Below are 20,191 nucleotides of genomic sequence, written 5' to 3' on the forward strand. Positions count from 1 at the left end.
TAAGTAAATCAAAACAAAATTTACAATTTTAGCGATTTTGCTACTAAATTATATTGGACATGACTGATTTTGGTCTAGATACTTCGAATTGAGTGGTCTTCCTTATATATTTCATTGTGGCCAATGAAAACACTGCAACTCAGTTAATCGTAAAATTTCATTATCTTAGTAAAAGAACTGCTTGATCAATTTACGTGATTTTTGGAATATGACATCTTCATTCCATAAGGAGTACGTACATCATAAAGATTTTCTCTGTATTTTTGTTTTTTGTAAATAAGTGCAATTCTAAATAAGCACCGGAAGGGCAAGCAAGAAGAAAAGTTGTGCAATAATAAGATCAACATAAGAGAAGAAGAGTAAGAGGATGACGTGATTAAATCAATTTTGTAAATAAATAAGAAAAGAGCGAAGGAGAACAAGAGGATAATGTAAATAAATAAATGACATGAATAAAGAAGAAAAAAGACTACATGTGTACAGTAATGTACCAACTTTGATGCATTATTGTAATGTTATGACCCTTTTACGCTGTGATCATAATCTGTGTTAACTGTGGCAAGCAGGGCCGAGGGTCAAAACATTATTATTATTGTAATTGTTATTATTAGTATTATTATTAATTGATTTGAGCGACGGATGGTCGCTGGATCAGTTATTATGATTAGAAGAATAAATAATTAAATTGGGGAAGAAATGATTGACGTGGAATCGCAAAAGGAATGTGAAAATAGAAAATAGATGTAAACATTATTTTTGGGTTTGGATAAACAAATAACTAGATGAGGAGATTAGGTTGGTGTGAGACACGTAATGAGGTGGCGTTAGAGAACATGTGATGTAGTTAGTTTTGGAGAGATTCAGAGAGTTGAGATTTGACCACCAGAGCAGACAGACGATCTAGACATGGGTGGATAGACAGTTAGGAGCGGACTGTAAGAATAGAAAATGTAGACGAACTGCAGATCCCGTGAAAACCATTTGAGACAACTGTAATAAATCTATATTATAAAAATATAAATTGTTTTGTGGTTTCACAAATAACAACAGATGTCACAATTGGATGATGCTGGTCGTTTCATAGTTCGTCACAGAGCAGCAGGAAGATAGAAGCATTCTTCAAGAAAAAAAGGCATGATGCATATATTCTTCTTCTTATATATGAACTGTAAAATATTCCGTGTGATGAGTCTGATACGACATGACTCAGTTTACACGTCAATATCATATCCTCCTGGCTAAACAACATACATACGATTTATAAGTTTATTATCGGCCCGTTAAAAGAACAATATCTTACATCCACTAGATAACACATGACACGTTTTAATATATCATCCCTGTTAATATAATTCCCTATAATATACAACATCATGTGTAAAATCTGACTAATTGAAAAACAGACAGTATTTATTATTTATTTGAATGTATAAAAAATAAATCTCCCTTTACAAGGCATTAAATATAAACACTAATGCACAATGTACCAACGTTGCCTCAATGTGGTATGAGTTTATTATAGTAATATCTCCATATATAATAAAATGACTGCAAAAATTCCGCCCCCCTCCGGACGAAAGTATAGTAGGTTTGCAGCATCATATGCCACATACAAATTCAATACAGCAAGGCTAATAGCCACTATCTTATGTAGCTTGCGAACACCATTTTTATTACATTCAGTCATGATAATAAAATGCTACATTGCATCCTACGAGCAACACCATCATAATCGCACCATCTTCCCTATTTTTTCTCTCTAAATATTTAATCCTACCGCCACTATCAGTTGTTACTGACATGAATATTACATGTTCCACAGATTTTGTGATTACACCGACCATAACTGCCTTATAGATACATAGATATAACATAATCTTTCCAATTTCCGAGTCATAAATAATAAAGTCTTCCTCATCAAAGTCCGTCCACACTGATTGGCTGAGATCTGACAATTCTCATATTCCGGAATCAAGTTATTCACTTCATAAACGAATGCTTACATATTATTACGCCCAGAGTCAAGTTCATTTACGGCATAGGTCTTACAGGCATGTAAGATGGAAAATTACAAAAGAGAGCAAATCATTAAACGAACGTTAAATAACCCATATACTTGCCTTCTTTTACAAAGTTTAAAACACATTATCCACTATAAGAATCTCCTTTGTCGTTGACGTCCACAATGACAACGCCGTCGTCTTCATCAAAACAACAAACTTACACATCCCATGCTACCGAGTTCTTTTACCATTAAACACACTACAAGTACATTGGTGATGCTTAAAAACGACGTATTACATTGTTATACATTGAAGAGTTCAGCTCTCGAAAATTTACGTTTACATATTAAGATTTTTCCTAAAAAAAAAAACAACAACGAGACATTTCATATATTGAGGAACTTAGCTCCTACATATTTGCGTTTTTTTTTTTTATTATATATATATATTATGGAATATCAAGAAATAAAATGAACTTATTTTTTGCCAAGGATTATGTTTCCGCAACATTTTTTAAATAAATATTAAGAGGTTAGCTTAGTTTTTTTTCTTATACCAAAACAAAAATGCGGAATTTTATTAAACGAAATAAAACAGAACTTTTTTTGGCAACTATTTTATTTCCACAACACATTTCTTTTAATAAAATGCCGTATTTTTTTCAGAACAAATCGTATTAAAAACACACGCGATTGTTTAGAAGCTAAAATTTTCAATATATAAATATGTATGGAATGTGTTGGTTTAAAAGATCGCATATCTACACAAACACACAAAATATAACTATATCACATATCTACACAAACACACAAAATATAACTATATCGCATATCTACACAAACACACAAAATATAACTATATTACATATCTACACAAACACACAAAATATAACTATATCACATATCTACACAAACACACAAAATATAACTATATTACATATCTACACAAACACACAAAATATAACTATATTACATATCTACACAAACACACAAAATATAACTATATCACATATCTACACAAACACACAAAATATAACTATATCGCATATCTACACAAACACACAAAATATAACTATATTACATATCTACACAAACACACAAAATATAACTATATTACATATCTACACAAAATATAACTATAATGACGTATGCTTAACTCAGGACTAAATTGAAAAGGTTAACTCCCAAATATTTGCGTTTTCTTTATTATTATACAGCTAAAAACAAATGGCAGTTCATTGGACGAAATAAAACGAACTTTTTAGGGCCAACATTTACGCAACATATTTCATTTAATAATTATTCTGGACTAAATTTAAGAGATTAGCTCCCAAATATTTGCGTTTTTTATATTTTTATGCCGAAGCAAAAGAATGCGGAAGTTTATTGCATAAAATAAAACAAACTCATTTTTGGCCAACTATTTTATTTCTGCAACATATTTATTTTAATAGAATTCTGTCATTTTTTTGTCATTATATATGTAATGTCATTATATATGTAATGTCATTATATATGTAATGTCATTATATATGTAATGTCATTATATATGTAATGTCATTATATATGTAATGCGTCGGTTTAAAATATCACCAATCTGCACAAGCACTCACAAAATGTAACAATAATGACGTGTAAAATATGTAAATGTTTATATATTTACGCACACACTATTTGCTTATCCAATTTGGCTTTTCTGTTTGTGAAAATCTGGCTATAGTTATCAATTTGGCCTTTTATGGCCTTTTTTCTGAAAGATTTGGCTTCAAATATTTATTTGCGTATGGCAACCCAAGTAGGGCCAGTTATTGGACACATTTACCCCTTTAAAACCTTCCAAACACACATAACTTTAAGATTGAAAAATCATATATATAAAAAAAGAATTGGTTGACCTGAATAATGCTGCCCCTACCATTTATTTTTTTTATTTTTTACTTATTCGTAATTTTTATGGGCGATTATCAACGCTTAAAGGCTTAAATTTGGAATTATAACGTTCTACTACAGTGAACACCAACTTTTTTGGCTATTCCCGTCGTTAATGCTGCCAGTAGCATTTAGATTTTTCTTTTCCAATTTTTTTTCATGTTTCTATGGTGCTTATTATAAGTTACACACTTACCTTTTACATTACCAAAATACCTTGGAAAAAATTGTATACACCTTACCAACAGAAAAGGGAAACATTTAAAGGCTAGGGGCAGCATTCAACTGACGTGGAAAAAAGTGTGCGTTCCATTTATTAGAAGATTATCATTACAAATTACTCCCCGACTATTACAATTATTAAAAATACTACCTTAAATTTCTTTTTTAATCTGAAAATTAAGTCTGTACTCGATGATAATCGCCGGAAAAAATTACGACAAAGTGAAAAGGAAAAATTTAAAGGCTATGAGAATCATTGTTTGAATCTACTGACACGTTAAGTGAAAGCACAGATTAATCACAATACTTAATCAAATCCCCATGTTAAGAATGGGCTTATATATACTAATGTTGTTACTTCGGCATGGTACACTCATTTTGCTCACAGGCGCCAGTGCCCGCTATTTTACTGGACCGGTAGTAACTCCCACTAACAATGGTAGTTTATTTGGGGGTTTTTTACAGGTAGTGTGTGTATGTGGGGGGGCATACTTCCACCGGGCAACGTCGGTGCCCGGGTCCTGGTAATTATAAATAAATATTTTGCATCATTTGTAGACATAAAAAACGATTTGATTTAGGAATCTTAAGTAGGATAATCCCTAGTATGTTTGTGGTATTATGGTGAATGAGAACTCTAGCTAGGATTAGCATAGACCAACCAAAGTTACAGTGATAAGGATGACCATAGAACTCACCCTCCACAAATGTGCCTAATTTTTGTTTTGTTAATTTCCAGCAAATAAATACATAACTCAATGCAGTCCAACCAATATCAATATTAAGGGCTTTTGATAAAAAAAAAAATTAAAAAATAAATAAATAAATAAAAATAATGTGACCATTGTTTTTCATTTTAAAATTTTCGGTTAAAGTTTTTAAAGATTTTGTAGCATTTTTCAAAAAGTGTAAAATAAGTTGGCTTCTTAATGTCAAATTAACACTTTTTGGGTTATCTAGCTGTTCTTATGGAATTGCATTTTATTTTAATCTTTACATTAGTTTCTTTATGGCCACAATTGATCCGATTGAAATTAAACTCGTCATAGTTCACAACGGTATTCATTTGGCCAGGCATACAATCACGTGACGAGATTAATGCACGCATGCTCCAGTGTGTTTTTGCTTTACTTTAGTTTATTGTTAAAAGTATAATTCTTTTTAAGGAGGCGGAAAATAAAACTCAGGAGGCCAATAAAGCTCAGCTGAAACCGTTTCTTCTCCTCCTCTAATTTATAGGTTCGGAGCGGGGTTAGTGCCAATTCTGAATACAATAAAACTAAATACTTGCCTGCCGACCACTTCCTTGGCAGTTTCAACGTATAAGATTCCACTCTTAGAAATTTCAGCAGATTCTTCAGAAGCCGAATTGACAGTATCGTGACTGTTCAGTCGTATTTCGCTCAAATCTGAAAAATCCAACAAATGAAAATATGTAACAAAATGAAACTCACTTTTATGTGATTATTTATTATTTTATCTAATATGTAAACTAAAGCCAGTCCCCCTAAATTAGTGTTTGATAAATTTCATAAGAAAATATAGATATAGAAATATTTCTCATTAGTGAAATAGTGCACATATTGGTCCGTGTTATTAAAAATATGTCCTTTTTTATCTATTTCTTAAATTGTTACATTTTATCCTGTTCACTGTTTGATTTTCATTTTCTCATGACTAAAGAAAGCGTGAGATCTCTTCTTTCCCTATTTCATATACACTGCTGCTCTAGCAGTGTCAGAAACCGATTTTAAGAATGCGTGAAAAAAAATTGAATAATTCGACCTCCTATTTTTACAAGCTTATAACTACTTGAAAAATGTAATTCAAACACTAATTTTTTTTCTATTAAAGGAGCAAAGACTAAAATTGTAAAAGATAACAGGTTTAATAGCAAATTATGCAATATTTGTTTTTTTAAATCGGCTTTCTTTAAAAAAGATTTGAAGAAAACCAACGAAATTTTTCTTCTTTCGATATAAATAAAAAAAAATCACTTACCTAAAAAAAAAAAACAATTCAATGTGTAGTTCCATTCTTCATTTTTAAGAATTTAGCCATAATTATATTTAATTTCCATTTATTTTTTAAATAAAACAATTTTTTAAACTATTTGAAAAACGCGCTATCATGGAAGCATTTTTCGAAAAACCGGAAGTAATCTTACTCTTTGTTTTGAACTACGAATGAACAAAAGGACATAAAAACCAACACGTTCGCATTAGGCGTGTAGCCTCGTATCTGAAGAAATATGTGTTCCCATAGTTTAAAAATAGTCAAATTTTACTCATAAGATTTATTATAGTTTCATTCTTTTTTGTCGAGTGAAATTTTGTTTTTCAAATATCTAAAAAAAGAAAATATTGAATGAAATAGAAAAAAAATTGTTGTTATCGTCCATTACTTACTGGACATAGAATATAGGCTTCCAATTAAAAAAAAATCAACGCAGTTTTTAAAAAATAAGGTTTTACACTTTAGACTAAAAACACTTCTTTTTTTTGTTTTAATTTACAATATATTATTTATTGGTCTTTTATCTTCAATTTGTGATATATAAAACTTTGGTACATTAATTAATTATTTAAATTTAAATAGACATTTCAAAATGGGGGGGGGGTAAAAACGTTTGTCTAAAATATTATATTCGATTTACTGGAAAGAGCATAAAATTTCACATTGACCCTGAAAATATCGTAAAAATTGAACCAATAGAAAAATTTTGATAGGATTTTAAAGTTTAAAAATTGAAAAATATTTAACTCGTAAAATTCAATTGATTTCATTACGTAAAAAAATGGCTACATGGAAGCGCGCCGGCACTTTGTAAACACTGTTTTTTTTTTTTAAATAATATTTCTATTATTTTTTATGCAACTTTAATAGTTTATTTTGGGAGTATATTCCATAAAGAAAATAAACAACCCACTTTTAAAAGAGAAATTAAAAGTTTTTATATTTTATTCGCAGTTTCGTGCTAGGGGTGTCAAACATTCCTCCAAAATTCTGATGCACCTACTGTTGCTCTACCTCTCGATACAGCGGAAACCATTTAATAGGGCACAGTTTGCGAACAGCACCATTTCAATATTACTCTCCCACCTTCACATTTCGTATAGACGCCATCTTTTTTTTCTTAGTTTACTAAGCGTTAATAAGAGAGAGAGAGAGAGAGAGAGAGAGAGAGAGAGAGAGAGAGAGAGAGCAACAAACAGAAAGTTCGACAATTATGCATTCTGAGTTACCCAGTTTCGTCTCCCCCCACTTTTCTCTCTCTCTCTCGTTTGGCTGTTAATCAAACGGTTAGTGATTTGAGTCTAGCAGGGTGTGATTAATTTTATTTAGTCAAATCAAACATTTACGTGACGGATGTTTTGCAAGCATTCTTGATCTTTTCCTAACAGTGCACACCTACTGTTTTATCTCCATTGCGACCATCAGTTCACTCAGTTGTTTCAATTAAGGTCAAATCTTCAGGAAGATTGGGACAGCTTCAGATCCTTCATATCTAAAATGCCCAGTATGCCATTTTTAGTAAAAAAAAAAAAAAAAAAAAATCGTCTGTCGCTTCCGATATATCTGATTGGTTAATCATTAATATTGGCAGTTTTATATCCTAAAAGCATCCAACAGAGATCAAACAGTCCACCCTGAGTGTGCCGCCACGCAGAAATCATTACTAAGAAGGTTATACAACAAAATGTGAAATAATACTATATCCAATCTGTTACCCCCAGAATTGATGAGCAGAGTCTATGTTCTTGTGAGTTTGGGAGAATAACACACAGGGTTGTAAGCAGATGTAGGGCATCTATTCCAACCATCATAAATGGACTTAAAGAGATCTCCTCAGAATCTGATAAAGAACTTTGCATCAAATTTCACCTTTTGTGACCAGGGCCACTTGACCCCAAAATTTCCCCCAAAATCTCTAAGCGACATCCTGTCCGAAATGTTGCCAAACTAATCAAGAATCTCGATGCCAACAAAGCAACATATTCAGACATTTAAGTCATTGTGCTCCAGAGATTGCAACTGAAATTAGCTCCTATTCTTACAAAATTGTTCAATTGTTTTTAAAGGATAAAAATAAGTGTTTTGTCCCTCAGTATAGACCGATCAGTTTCAAGAGTAACTTCTTTGAATTTGTGATAAACCAAGAAATTATTTTAAGAAAATACAGTTATTTATGTGTAAAATGCAATAGTCAAATTAGAATATTTTGAAATGTTTGCAGTTGTTTTCTTTCTTTTTTTCAATAACTTTATTTGCGAAAGTGAAATTAATAGTTTTCAGAGAAATTACTCAACAGGAAATCATCAAAATTTGAATTGTCTCCCCTTTTTTTTTACGAAACTCTTCCAAAAAATAAATAAAGTACTTAAGCTAATTGATAACGTGTCAATTTAAACATTTTTGGCAAATTCATAAATAAGTTTTGCAGTATTATTTTTAACATGAAATTTTTAGTTTGTAATTGACGAACCCATGTTTATTACACTTTATTTTACATCTAAAGGCAGCATACGACTCTTAGCAAACACACTGCTATTTCACCATTTAAGAATCAAAATTATATCTGTTTTTATTTTATTATTATTTAAATCGAATAAACGTGTGTCGTGTCATTCAATGAAAATTACCATGTTTTTTTTTATTGCTTCATGACATCTCTTTATACTTAAAAACACTATTCTAGATTTTGTCGAATTCAAAAGCAGAATAGACACGAATAAATCTGTGGATGTGATCCAAATTTCACGTTTTTCTAACTATTATGAATTCAAATTTAAATGAAGTTTACTGTAATTTTTAATGCAAAAATCAAAAACAAATGATTGTAAAAAATGATTTGTAGATTTATTCTATTTATAAGTAACAGAAAATATTTTATAAAACTACTTCAATTAGTCGCATGAGAACGTCATGGCAGCAAAATTAATCCACGTGACCCTCAGAGGATCCTGAGTTTAACATGACTGATCTAGAAACCTGAGGCTCTAATATATACCCGAATTCTAATGTCACTCCTTTAATTGAAAGTAGGGAGAATAAATTAATTGGATCCGATTTTGTTAACTTTGTTAACTACTTCAACCAATGAACATTAAGAGAAAACAAATTTACAAAGAACAAAGGTTTGGGATTACAGCTCTTAAATCCAAACAGCAGTGCATGGCAGCAAAGATAATGTTTGACTAATGAAAGACATGTGATAAGATGATATTAGTTGTTAGTAAGATGAAGAGTAAGGATCGGTGAGTTATCTGAAAGTATAAAGCTATACAATTTAGTCAATTATAAATCTGAATGAATGTTTATTAAACTTTTGCCCTCCATATAAATTCTGTAGTGTAGGTGTTGACTAAATAATAATTACATTACTTATAAGCATTTATTGCCATAAGGCAATGGTTCACAAAATCTTTTCTCTGATACACCAAATATTTTATTTTTGACACATCAAATATTTTGCTGAATAGAAATATTTAATACTAGCAGGATCTGTTGACTGGCGTTGCCCGGCTGACGCCCCCCCCACTCGTAAAAAAGTTAAAGTACAGTTGTTGTTGGTGGCCCACTGCCAACCTCCTCATGTTAAGAACGGCTTTCGGAATAGACACCCCCAACCTCCCCATGTTTAGAACATCTTTTGGAATAAACAATCTCAACCACCCCACGTTAAGAACGGCTTTTGGAATAGACACCCTGAACTATTGCAAAGTACTTGTCTCTGCCAATTTAAAATGAGATTTTCGTAATCAGCATAGTGGAGCACCCATAAAAGTCATCATGTTAAAGAAAATTGTGGAGCTAATGTAAAAATTTACCCACAAAAAAAAAGTTATTATCTTCTGTATAGAGCGACGCTAATCGATTATTATGTTTAATTTTGTTGTTTTTTTTTGTTCAGCACGATTGTAATCTGTAGAGTGAGCCGACAATCGGTTAATATGTTCAATTTAGTTGTTTTTATTAGCGACGCTAATCGGTTAATATGTTTAATTTTGTTGTTTTTTTAGCGACGCCAATCGGTTATATTAACCGATTGGCGTCGCTAAAAAAACAACAAAATTAAACATATTGAATATATTAATTAAATATATTATTTAATTTTTGTTTCAGCACAATTCTAATCTGTAGAGTACAACGGTTAAAATATTTTATTTAGTTAGTTTTTTAGCACGATTTTCTTCTGTAGAAAGATATACCAGCATTTGTTTATTTATTGTAGAAGTAGATTCCAGAATATGCAATAGTCAGCTATCAACAAATCAAAATGGGCGGAATTTGAGAAAGGAGAATTTATTATTTTTGAATCGGGAAATGGAAAGATTATGTTATGTACACATATATAATAATAACTAATATATGGCAGTGCAAGAACAAAATCGTCAGAAAATATAGAATTTGACCCGGTCTCAACTGGTAGCGGTGGGAGAACTAAACATTGAGATTGAAAAACAGGAACTTCTTCCTTTATAGATGTGGCGATTGTGATAGTGTTGCTCACCGGATGTAGTGTTGCATTTTATTATCCCGAGTGAATGTGGTAAAAATGGTCGTCGTAAGCTACAGAAGATAGTGGCTCTCAGAGTAGATGTATTGAATTTGTATGTGGCATTTGTTGTTGCAGAGGGGAATTTTTGCAATCAAAATATTATATACATATAGAGATGGAGATCTATTTTCCCATCTCTCTCTCTCTCTCTCTCTCTCTCTCTCTATAGTGGGGATATATATATATATATATATATATATATATATATGTATATATATGTGTATATATATATATATATATATATATATATATAGAGAGAGAGAGAGAGAGAGAGTGTGTGGGAGAGCTATATATATATATATATATATATATATATATATATATATATATATATATATATATACATATATATATTCTTCCCAACTCTCCCCCCCTCTCTCTCTCTCTTTGTCTCCCCCCTCTCTCTCTCTCTCACACACACACACACACACACACACACACACACACACACACACACACACACACACACTCTCTCTCTCTCTCTCTCTCTCTCTCTCTCTCTCTCTCTCTCTCTCTGTTTTTTACGGTATAAAAGAAATCTGAAAGAGAGAGAGAGAGAGAGAGAGAGAGAGAGAGGGAGAGAGAGAGGACAGTAAAATAATTTATTTTTTGGCGTGAAAAGAAATCTATAAAAGTTATTATTTCCTCTCTATTTCTCTTTCTCTCTCTCTCTCTCTCTCTCTCTCTCTCTCTCTTTCTTTCTTTCGCGGTCACTGTTCCCACATTCCGTTCTTTATTTTTTGCATATTTCTGTGTCCGTTTGTTTGTCAACTACCTAAATTCTCCCATATAGCAGTCAACGTAAATAGCGGAAGTTCACGGAAAAAAAGAAAAGGATCAATATATTTGATTTTATTTAATAAAAATCCGGTGTGTTTTGTTGGTATAATATAAGAAAAAAGAATGCAGCAATAAACTCAGAGGGGAAAATATGTATCATTGCGACGCCATATTTGAAATATACGTTAGCGTTTGTTTAACATGTAAATGCCGTTTATCTGGAATATAGGAATATACAGAGCTCAGCCAATCAGAATGAGCGAAATTAGTTTGGGGAGAATTTTTTAAACTGGAAAAAGGAAAGATTATTATAAGGTTATGATCCAGTTCTGAAGGGTGCAAGCACAATATATGTATAATGTGTATATTTCTTCCCATAAGGCGGTTGTAGGACTTGATATTTAGAGGGCAAAATAAGAACTACTTCCTCTAAAGATGGTCGCAATTGTGTTGGTGTTGCTCCTAGAATGAAATGTAGGACTTTATCATAATGACTAAATGTGTCTAAAATGTCGTTCTAAAGTTACATAAGATAGGGGCTAATAGTCTAGACATGATAAATTTGTATGTGCCATCTGTTGTTGCAAAACTACTGTACTTTATTATATATGGAGATAGAGATTAAAAATCATTTATATAAAACATTGATAAAAACAAAACTGCAGTGTCGATACATAACATCAAATACAAGTACTTTATAACATGATCGTTGGACTTTTGACTTTAAATACATATAGCATTGACTCTAATAAACTAATATTCGATTTTAACTATTAGTCTCTTTCTTTTTATCATTGTAGCATGTTCTTTACACTAAAAGTATGTAAGTCGTTTTATTTTGTTTAAGGAAACACTAATACCGGCTAGGAAATATTTTAGGTTTGGACCTTTTTTGATTCTGGTCTGAACCATTTATGAAATTGATAAAAAGAACTGTCTATAATTCTTTATCAGTGTATGGTTTGAGAAAAAATCATATTTTTCAACATAAACTATTTACTTTTTAAAATTAACTGCAAATCATAAAGTATATAAAGTATTTTCCTACTCATATTCTATTATTTATATGATGGTTATATTCATAAGGATGCAGTGAGACTCAATTGTCATTTAAAACGTTTGTTTTATTTTACATAACAAATATATAATGATTTCCTTACTAAAAAAACTTCTTCTTCTTCTTCTTCTTCTTCTTCTTCTTCTTCTTTAGATTTATAGAGTTTTACATGGTTTAGTTATTTCACTTTCAGGAGATATTGCTACTATTTATATCTTTCTTTTATTGTTTGGCGACGACGGGGGTTGAGAAAAATTCATAACACTATTATTTAACATTCAGCTTCGTTATCTTAAAATGCATTAAACTGTTTGCATTAAAAATGTCTTGAATGCATAAATTTTCTTAGCTATTTTCTCTTCTGCTACTACAATGCATTGTCTTTTTTTAATTACTGTCTACTTTTAATAATTAAAGGGAAATAATCATATACAATTATTATGAGTTTTTCAATTCAGTTTTTTAATAGAGTCTTTTAGTTAGATCTGTCAAATTAAAAACAATTCAAAAATCAATATATTAATATACATTACTAAAATAATAAGACTTCACACGTGCCTGTGTGTGTATGTGTGTGTGCGCGCTTCTCGACCCCACAGTAATGATACAGTGTTATATTTCATTTACTCTTAATCGATTATTTTTCTTTAAAGATACAATTGAGTAAAATAATAGAAATACCTTGTTAACAATTTCTATAAAAAAAATTAATTAATAAATGAAATTAATCAAAGTCAGTAATTTTTATCTTTTAATCCTGAGCAACACCATATAGTGACAGTTAGTAAAGTATAAAACAATGCCGCCACCTGTGAATATTTTTATGATGCCATTAAATCCTGATTGTCTTTGAATCTTCCAATCGCACGTGCCATTTTCTTGACTTGCAATCATATGAGGCACCGAACCGTTTTGGAACCACTGGTCTACGATATTCCTAACCTTCATTTATACTATTCAAGAGGAGGAAGAAACAGAGATCATAAGCAATTTCGACTTTAGTTATTTAGTTGGAATCATCATTTTCAGAAATATACTTAGGTAAAAGATATGGCAAGAAATAGTTTTTATACTAAGCTTTTTTATGAAGGTTCTTGTGAATTCGTAACAGTACAGATACCTTGATACTTCTCTTTCTCGTTTATTCTTATCCTCTTTGCCGTTGATCAACCTTTCAAAAACTTTGCTAATAACAGAGAAAAGACTAACAGAATGGTATTTAGTTGAATCACAACGATCACCAGTACTTTTTAAGATAGAGATAATAGATGATTCTTTCCCTCAAGAAAGGAAACAGGAATAAGACAGGATGGAATAATTTCGAGAGGATAAAAGAAAATTCAGCAGCATTTAAGAATGACAATAGGAATTGAATCAGAACCAGAAGTCTTAGACTGGTCAATATCAGAAAGAACCCTAGCAACCATCTCCAGAGTGATAATGATGGAGTTAAGAAAGTGATCAGTTTTCGAAGGAAAATCAATTAGAACAGCACCAAAAGCATCAAGAGAAGAATTGTCAGCAAAAAGACGAGCAATACTTAAAAGATGAAATAATCTAGAGGATGGAATAAATAATGAAAGACCATTAAAATGAGGAGGAATAGCAGACTTATCACTATTAATAACATTATTGTATATTTCCAAAAATCATGAGAACCAACCCTTTAAGATAAATAGTCACGAATTCTTTGGAAATAGTAAGATTTTGCCCCAGAGATTGCTCTCTTGCAGGTTTTGCTAGCTCTTCTGTATGATTAACTAAGAAGCCTCCGAATTATCCCAACTAATTAAAGTAATAGATTCGATAGGATAAATCGCAAATATATGAAAATCAACAAGACGAATGGGGTTTGGTTTAAAACTTACCATTAGGAATGAAAGTGTAAATTTCTCCCTAGAGACATCATTCTGAAATATAGGACCCGCATGGAATGTCATATATGAAGATTTCCTGCAGTTAAATGTCTTTCTATGGAAGGGACGATCAATTAAAGACTTCACATCAAAATTAACCTGAACATCAACAACAGCATGATTAGAAGAATTCAATAGAGAAGAGGAAATAGAACATGAGTCCAGAAGAGAAACTAAGATAAAGATAAAATAAAGATGATTGATGAAGCTTATAATCAATAAACTGTATGTGGGGGGATGTAACATGACAAGAAGTTTTTATGAAAACTCTAACATTGAACGTAAATGTTCTATGAAAAAAAAGTTAACAATTACCATTGAATGTTAACATTGAACGTAAATGTTCTATGAAAAAAGTTATAATTTACCACTGAATGGAAACATTGAAGGTAAATGTTCTATGACAGAAATATATAAATTACCATTGAATGTTAAGTTTTAGCGTAAATGTTCTATGACAAAAGTTATAAATTACCATTGAATGTTAACTTTTAACGTAAATGTTCTATGAAAAAAAGTGATAAATTACCATTGAATGTTAACTTTTAACGTAAATGTCTTATGAAAAAAAGTTATGAATTACTACTGAATGGTAACATTGAACGTAAATGTTCTATGAAAAAACAAGTTATAAATTACCATTGAATGTTAACATTGAACGCAAATATTTTATGGAAAAAAAGTTATAAATTACCATTGAATGCTAATATTGAACGTAAATGTTCTATGAAAAAAAAGTTATAAATTACCACTGAATGGTAACATTGAACGTAAATGTTCTATGAAAAAAAAGTTATAAATTACCATTGAATGTTATCATTGAACGTAAATGTTTTATGTAAAATGTTATAAATTACCATTGAATGTTAACATTGAACGTAAATGTTCTATGAAAGAACAAGTTATAAATTACCACTTAATATAAACATTGAACGTAAATCTTCTATGAAAAATACCACTGAATGTTAATATTGAACGTAAATGTTCTATGAAAAAAAGTTATAAATTACCACTGAATGATAACATTGAACGTAAATGTTCTATGAAAAAAAATTATAAATTACCACTGAATATTAACATTGAACGTAAATGTTCTATGAAAAAAAGTTATGAATTGCCACTGAATGGTAACATTGACCGTAAATGTTCTATGAAAAAAAGTTATAAATTACCACGGAATGGTAACATTGAACATAAATGTTTAATGAAAAAAGTTATAAACTACCATTGAATGTTAACATTGAACGTAAATGTTCTGTGAAGAAAAGTTATAAATTACCACTGAATGGTAACATTGAACGTAAATATTTTATGAAAAAAGTAATAAATTACCATTGAATGATAACATTGAACGTAAATTTTCTATGAAAAAAGTTATAAATTACCACTGAATGTTAACATTGACCGTAAATGTTTTATGAAAAATGTTATAAATTACCACTGAATGGTAACATTGAACGTAAATGTTCTATGAAAAAAAGTTAAAAATTACCATTGAATGTCAACATTGAACGTAAATGTTCTATGAAAAAAGTTATAAATTACCATTAAATGGAAACATTTAACGTAAATTTTCTATGAAAAAAATGTTATAATTTACAATTGAATGTTAAACTTGAACGTAAATGCTCTATGAAAAAAAGTTATAAATTACCATTGAATTGTAACATTGAACATAAAGGTTCTATGAAAAAGTTATAAATTATCATTGAATTGTAACATTGAACGTAAATGTTCTATGAAAAAAAGCTATAAATTACCAAAGAATGGTAACATTGCACGTAAATGTTCTATGAAAAAAAATAATGATAAATTACCATTGAATGTTAACATTGAACGTAAATTTTCTATGTAAAAAAGTTATAAATTACCATTGAATGTTTAAAATGTACGTAAATGTTCTATGAAAAAAAGCTATAAATTACCACTGAATGGTAACATTGAACGTAAGTGTTTTATGAAAGAAAATGATAAATGATAACTGAATGTTAATATTGAACGTAAATGTTCTATGAAAAAAAATATAAATTACCACTGAATGATAACATTGAACGCAAATTTTCTATGAAAAAAGTCATAAATTACCATTGAATGTTAACATTGAACGTAAATGTTTTATGAACAAAAGTTATAAATTATCACTGAATGGTAACATTGAACGTAAATGTTCTATGAAAAAAAGTTATAAATTACCATTGAATGTTAACATTGACCGTAAATGTTTTATGAAAAAAAGTTATAAATTACCAGATAATGGTAACATTAAACGTAAATGTTCTATGAAAAAAGTTATAAATTACCACTGAATGTTAACATTGAACGTAAATCTTCTATGAAAGAAGTTATAAATTACAATTGCATGTTTACATTGAAAGTAAATGTTCTATGAAAAAATAGTTATAAATTACCACGGAATGTTTACATTGAATACAAATGTTTCATGATAAATGTTATAAATTACCACTGAATGTTAACATTGAACGTAAATATTCTATGAAAAAAAGTTATTAATTACCACTGAATGGTAACAGTGAACGTAAATATTTTATAAAAAAAGTTATAAATTACCACTGAATGTTAACTTTGAACGTAAATGTTCTATGAAAAAAAGTTATAAATTACAACTGAATGGTAACATTGAACGTAAATATTTTATGAAAAAGTTATAAATTACCATTGAATGTTAACATTGGACGTAAATGTTCTATGAAAACAAGATATAAATTACCATTGAATTATAACATTGATCGTAAAGGTTCTATGATAAAAAAGTTATAAATTACCACTGAATTGTTATATTGAACGTAACTGTTTTATGTAAAATGTTATAAATTACCATTGAATTTATGTAAAATGTTATAAATTACTCTTGGACGTAAATGTTCTATGAAAGAAAGTTATAAATTACCATTAAATGGTAACATTGAACGTAAAGGTTCTATGAAAAAAGTTATCAATTACCACTGAATATTAACATTGAACGTAAATGTTCTATAAAAATAAAGTTATAAATTACCACTGAATGGAAACATTGAATGTAAATGTTTTATGAAAAAAGTTATAAATTATCACTGAATATTAATATTGAACGTAAATGTTTATGAAAAATGTTATAAATTACCACTGAATGGTAACATTGCAATTAAATGTTCTATGAAAAAAAGTTATAAATTACCATTGAATGTTAACAGTGAACGTAAATGTTTTATGAAAAAAGTTGTAAATTACCATTCAATGGTAACATTAAACGTAAATTTTCTATTGAAAAAAAGTAAAAAATTACAATTGAATGTTAACATTGAACGTAAATGTTCTATGAAAAAAGTTATAAATTACGATTGAATGTTAACTTTTAACGTAAATGTTCTATGAAAAAAAGGTTATAAATTACCACTGAATGAAAAAGTTATAAATTACCATTAAATGTTAACATTGGACGTACAGCTTCTATGATAAAAAAGTTATAAATTACCACTAAATTGTAATATTAAACGTAACTGTTTTATGTAAAATGTTATAAATTACCATTGAATGATAACATTGAGCGTAAATGTTCTATGAAGGCAAGTTATGAATTACCATTGAATGGTAATATTGAACGTAAATGTTCTATGAAAAAAAAGTTATAAATTACCACTGCATGTTTACATTAGACGTAAATGTTCTATGAAAAAAAATAAATTGCCACGGAATGGAAACATTGAACGTAAATGTTTTAGGAAAAAGTTATAAACTACCATTCATTGGAAAACAGTTATAAATTACTACTGAATGGTAATATTGAACGTAAATGTTTTATGAAAAATGTTATAAATTACCACTGAATGATAACATTGAACGTAAATGTTTCATGAAAAAAGTAATAAATTACCATTCAATGTTAACATTAAACGTAAATGTTCTATAAAAAAAATTATAAATTACCATTGAATTTTAACATTGAACGTAAATGTTCTATGAAAAAAGTTATAAATTACCAATGCAGCGTAACATTGGACGTAAATGTTCTATGAAAACAAGATATAAATTACCATTGAATGATAACATTGACCGTGAAGGTTCTATGATAAAAAAGTTATAAATTACCACTGAATATTTACATTGAACGTAAATGTTCTATAAAAATAAAGTTATAAATTACCACTGAATGGTAACATTGAATGCAAATGTTTTATGAAAAAAGTTATAAATTACCAATGCAGCGTAACATTGGACGTAAATGTTCTATGAAAACAAGATATAAATTACCATTGAATGATAACATTGACCGTGAAGGTTCTATGATAAAAAAGTTATAAATTACCACTGAATATTTACATTGAACGTAAATGTTCTATAAAAATAAAGTTATAAATTACCACTGAATGGTAACATTGAATGCAAATGTTTTATGAAAAAAGTTATAAATTACCACTGAATATTAATATTGAACGTAAATGTTTTATGAAAAATGTTATAAATTACCACTGAATGGTAACATTGCACGTAAATGTTCTATGAAAAAAAGTTATAAATTACCATTGAATGTTAACAGTGAACGTAAATGTTTTATGAAAAAAGTTATAAATTACCATTCAATGGTAACATTAAACGAAATTTTCTATTAAAAAAGTTAAAAATTACAATTGAATGTTAACATTGAACGTAAATGTTCTATGAAAAAAAAGTTATAAATTACGATTGAATGTTAACTTTTAACGTAAATGTTCTATAAAAAAAGTTATAAATTACCAATGTATGGTAACATTAGGCGTAAATCTTCTATGAAAAAAGCGATATATTAACATTGAATGTTAACATTGAACGTAAATGTTCTATGAAAAAAGATATAAATTACCATTGAATGATTAAAATGAATGTCAATGTTCAATGAAAAAAATATAGATTACCACTGAATGGTAACATTGAACGTAAATGTTTTATGAAAAAAGTTATAAATTATCATTGAATGATAAAATTGAACGTAAATGTTCTATGAAAAAACAAGTTATAAATTACCACTGAATTGTAATATTGAACGTAAATGTTTTATGAAAAATGTTATAAATTACCACTGACTCTTTACATTGAACGTAAATGTTCTTTGAAAAAATTTTTAAATTACCATTGAATGTTAACATTGAACGTAAATGTTCTATGAAAAAAAGTTATAAATAACCATTGAATGGTAACATTGAACGTAAATGTTCTATGAAAAAAAGTTATAAATTACCATTGAATGTTAACATTGAACGTAAATGTTTTATGAGAAAAAAGTTATAAATTACCAAAGAATGGTAACATTGAATGTAAATTTTCTATGAAAAAAAATAATGATAAAATACCATTGAATGTTAACATTGAACGTAAATGTTTTTAAAAAAAGTAATAAATTACCACTGAATGTTAACATTGAACGTTAATTTTCTATGAAAAAAGCTATAAATAACCATTGAATGATTAAAATGAACGTAAATGTTCTATGAAAAAAAAATATGAATTACCACTGAATGGTAACATTGAACGTAAATGTTTTATGAAATAAAATGATAAATTACAACTGAATGTTGACATTGAACGTAAATGTTCTATGAAAAAAATTTAAATTACCACTGAATGGTAACATTGAACGCAAATTTTCTATGAAAAAAGTTATAAATTTCCATTCAATTTTAACATTGAACGTAAATGTTTTATGAAAAAAAAGTTATAAATTACCACTGAATGGTAACATTGAACGTAAA

The 20,191-nt window shown here is 29.0% G+C and overlaps 1 protein-coding gene across 1 annotated transcript in view; it reads right to left on the bottom strand.

The window, feature by feature from the left end:
- Window positions 1-20,191, bottom strand: part of LOC145277853 (salivary peroxidase/catechol oxidase-like) — a 119,982-nt gene that overhangs the window by 44,016 nt on the left and 55,775 nt on the right. The window contains exon 3 of the mRNA XM_080129800.1: window positions 5,445-5,562. Within this exon, the coding sequence (XP_079985926.1) occupies window positions 5,445-5,562 (118 nt within the window). The remainder of the gene's footprint in view (window positions 1-5,444; window positions 5,563-20,191) is intronic.

This window comes from Euprymna scolopes, chromosome 6 (assembly GCF_053919585.1).
Source record: "Euprymna scolopes isolate OS-2025 chromosome 6, ASM5391958v1, whole genome shotgun sequence".
Classification (NCBI taxonomy): domain Eukaryota; kingdom Metazoa; phylum Mollusca; class Cephalopoda; order Sepiida; family Sepiolidae; genus Euprymna; species Euprymna scolopes.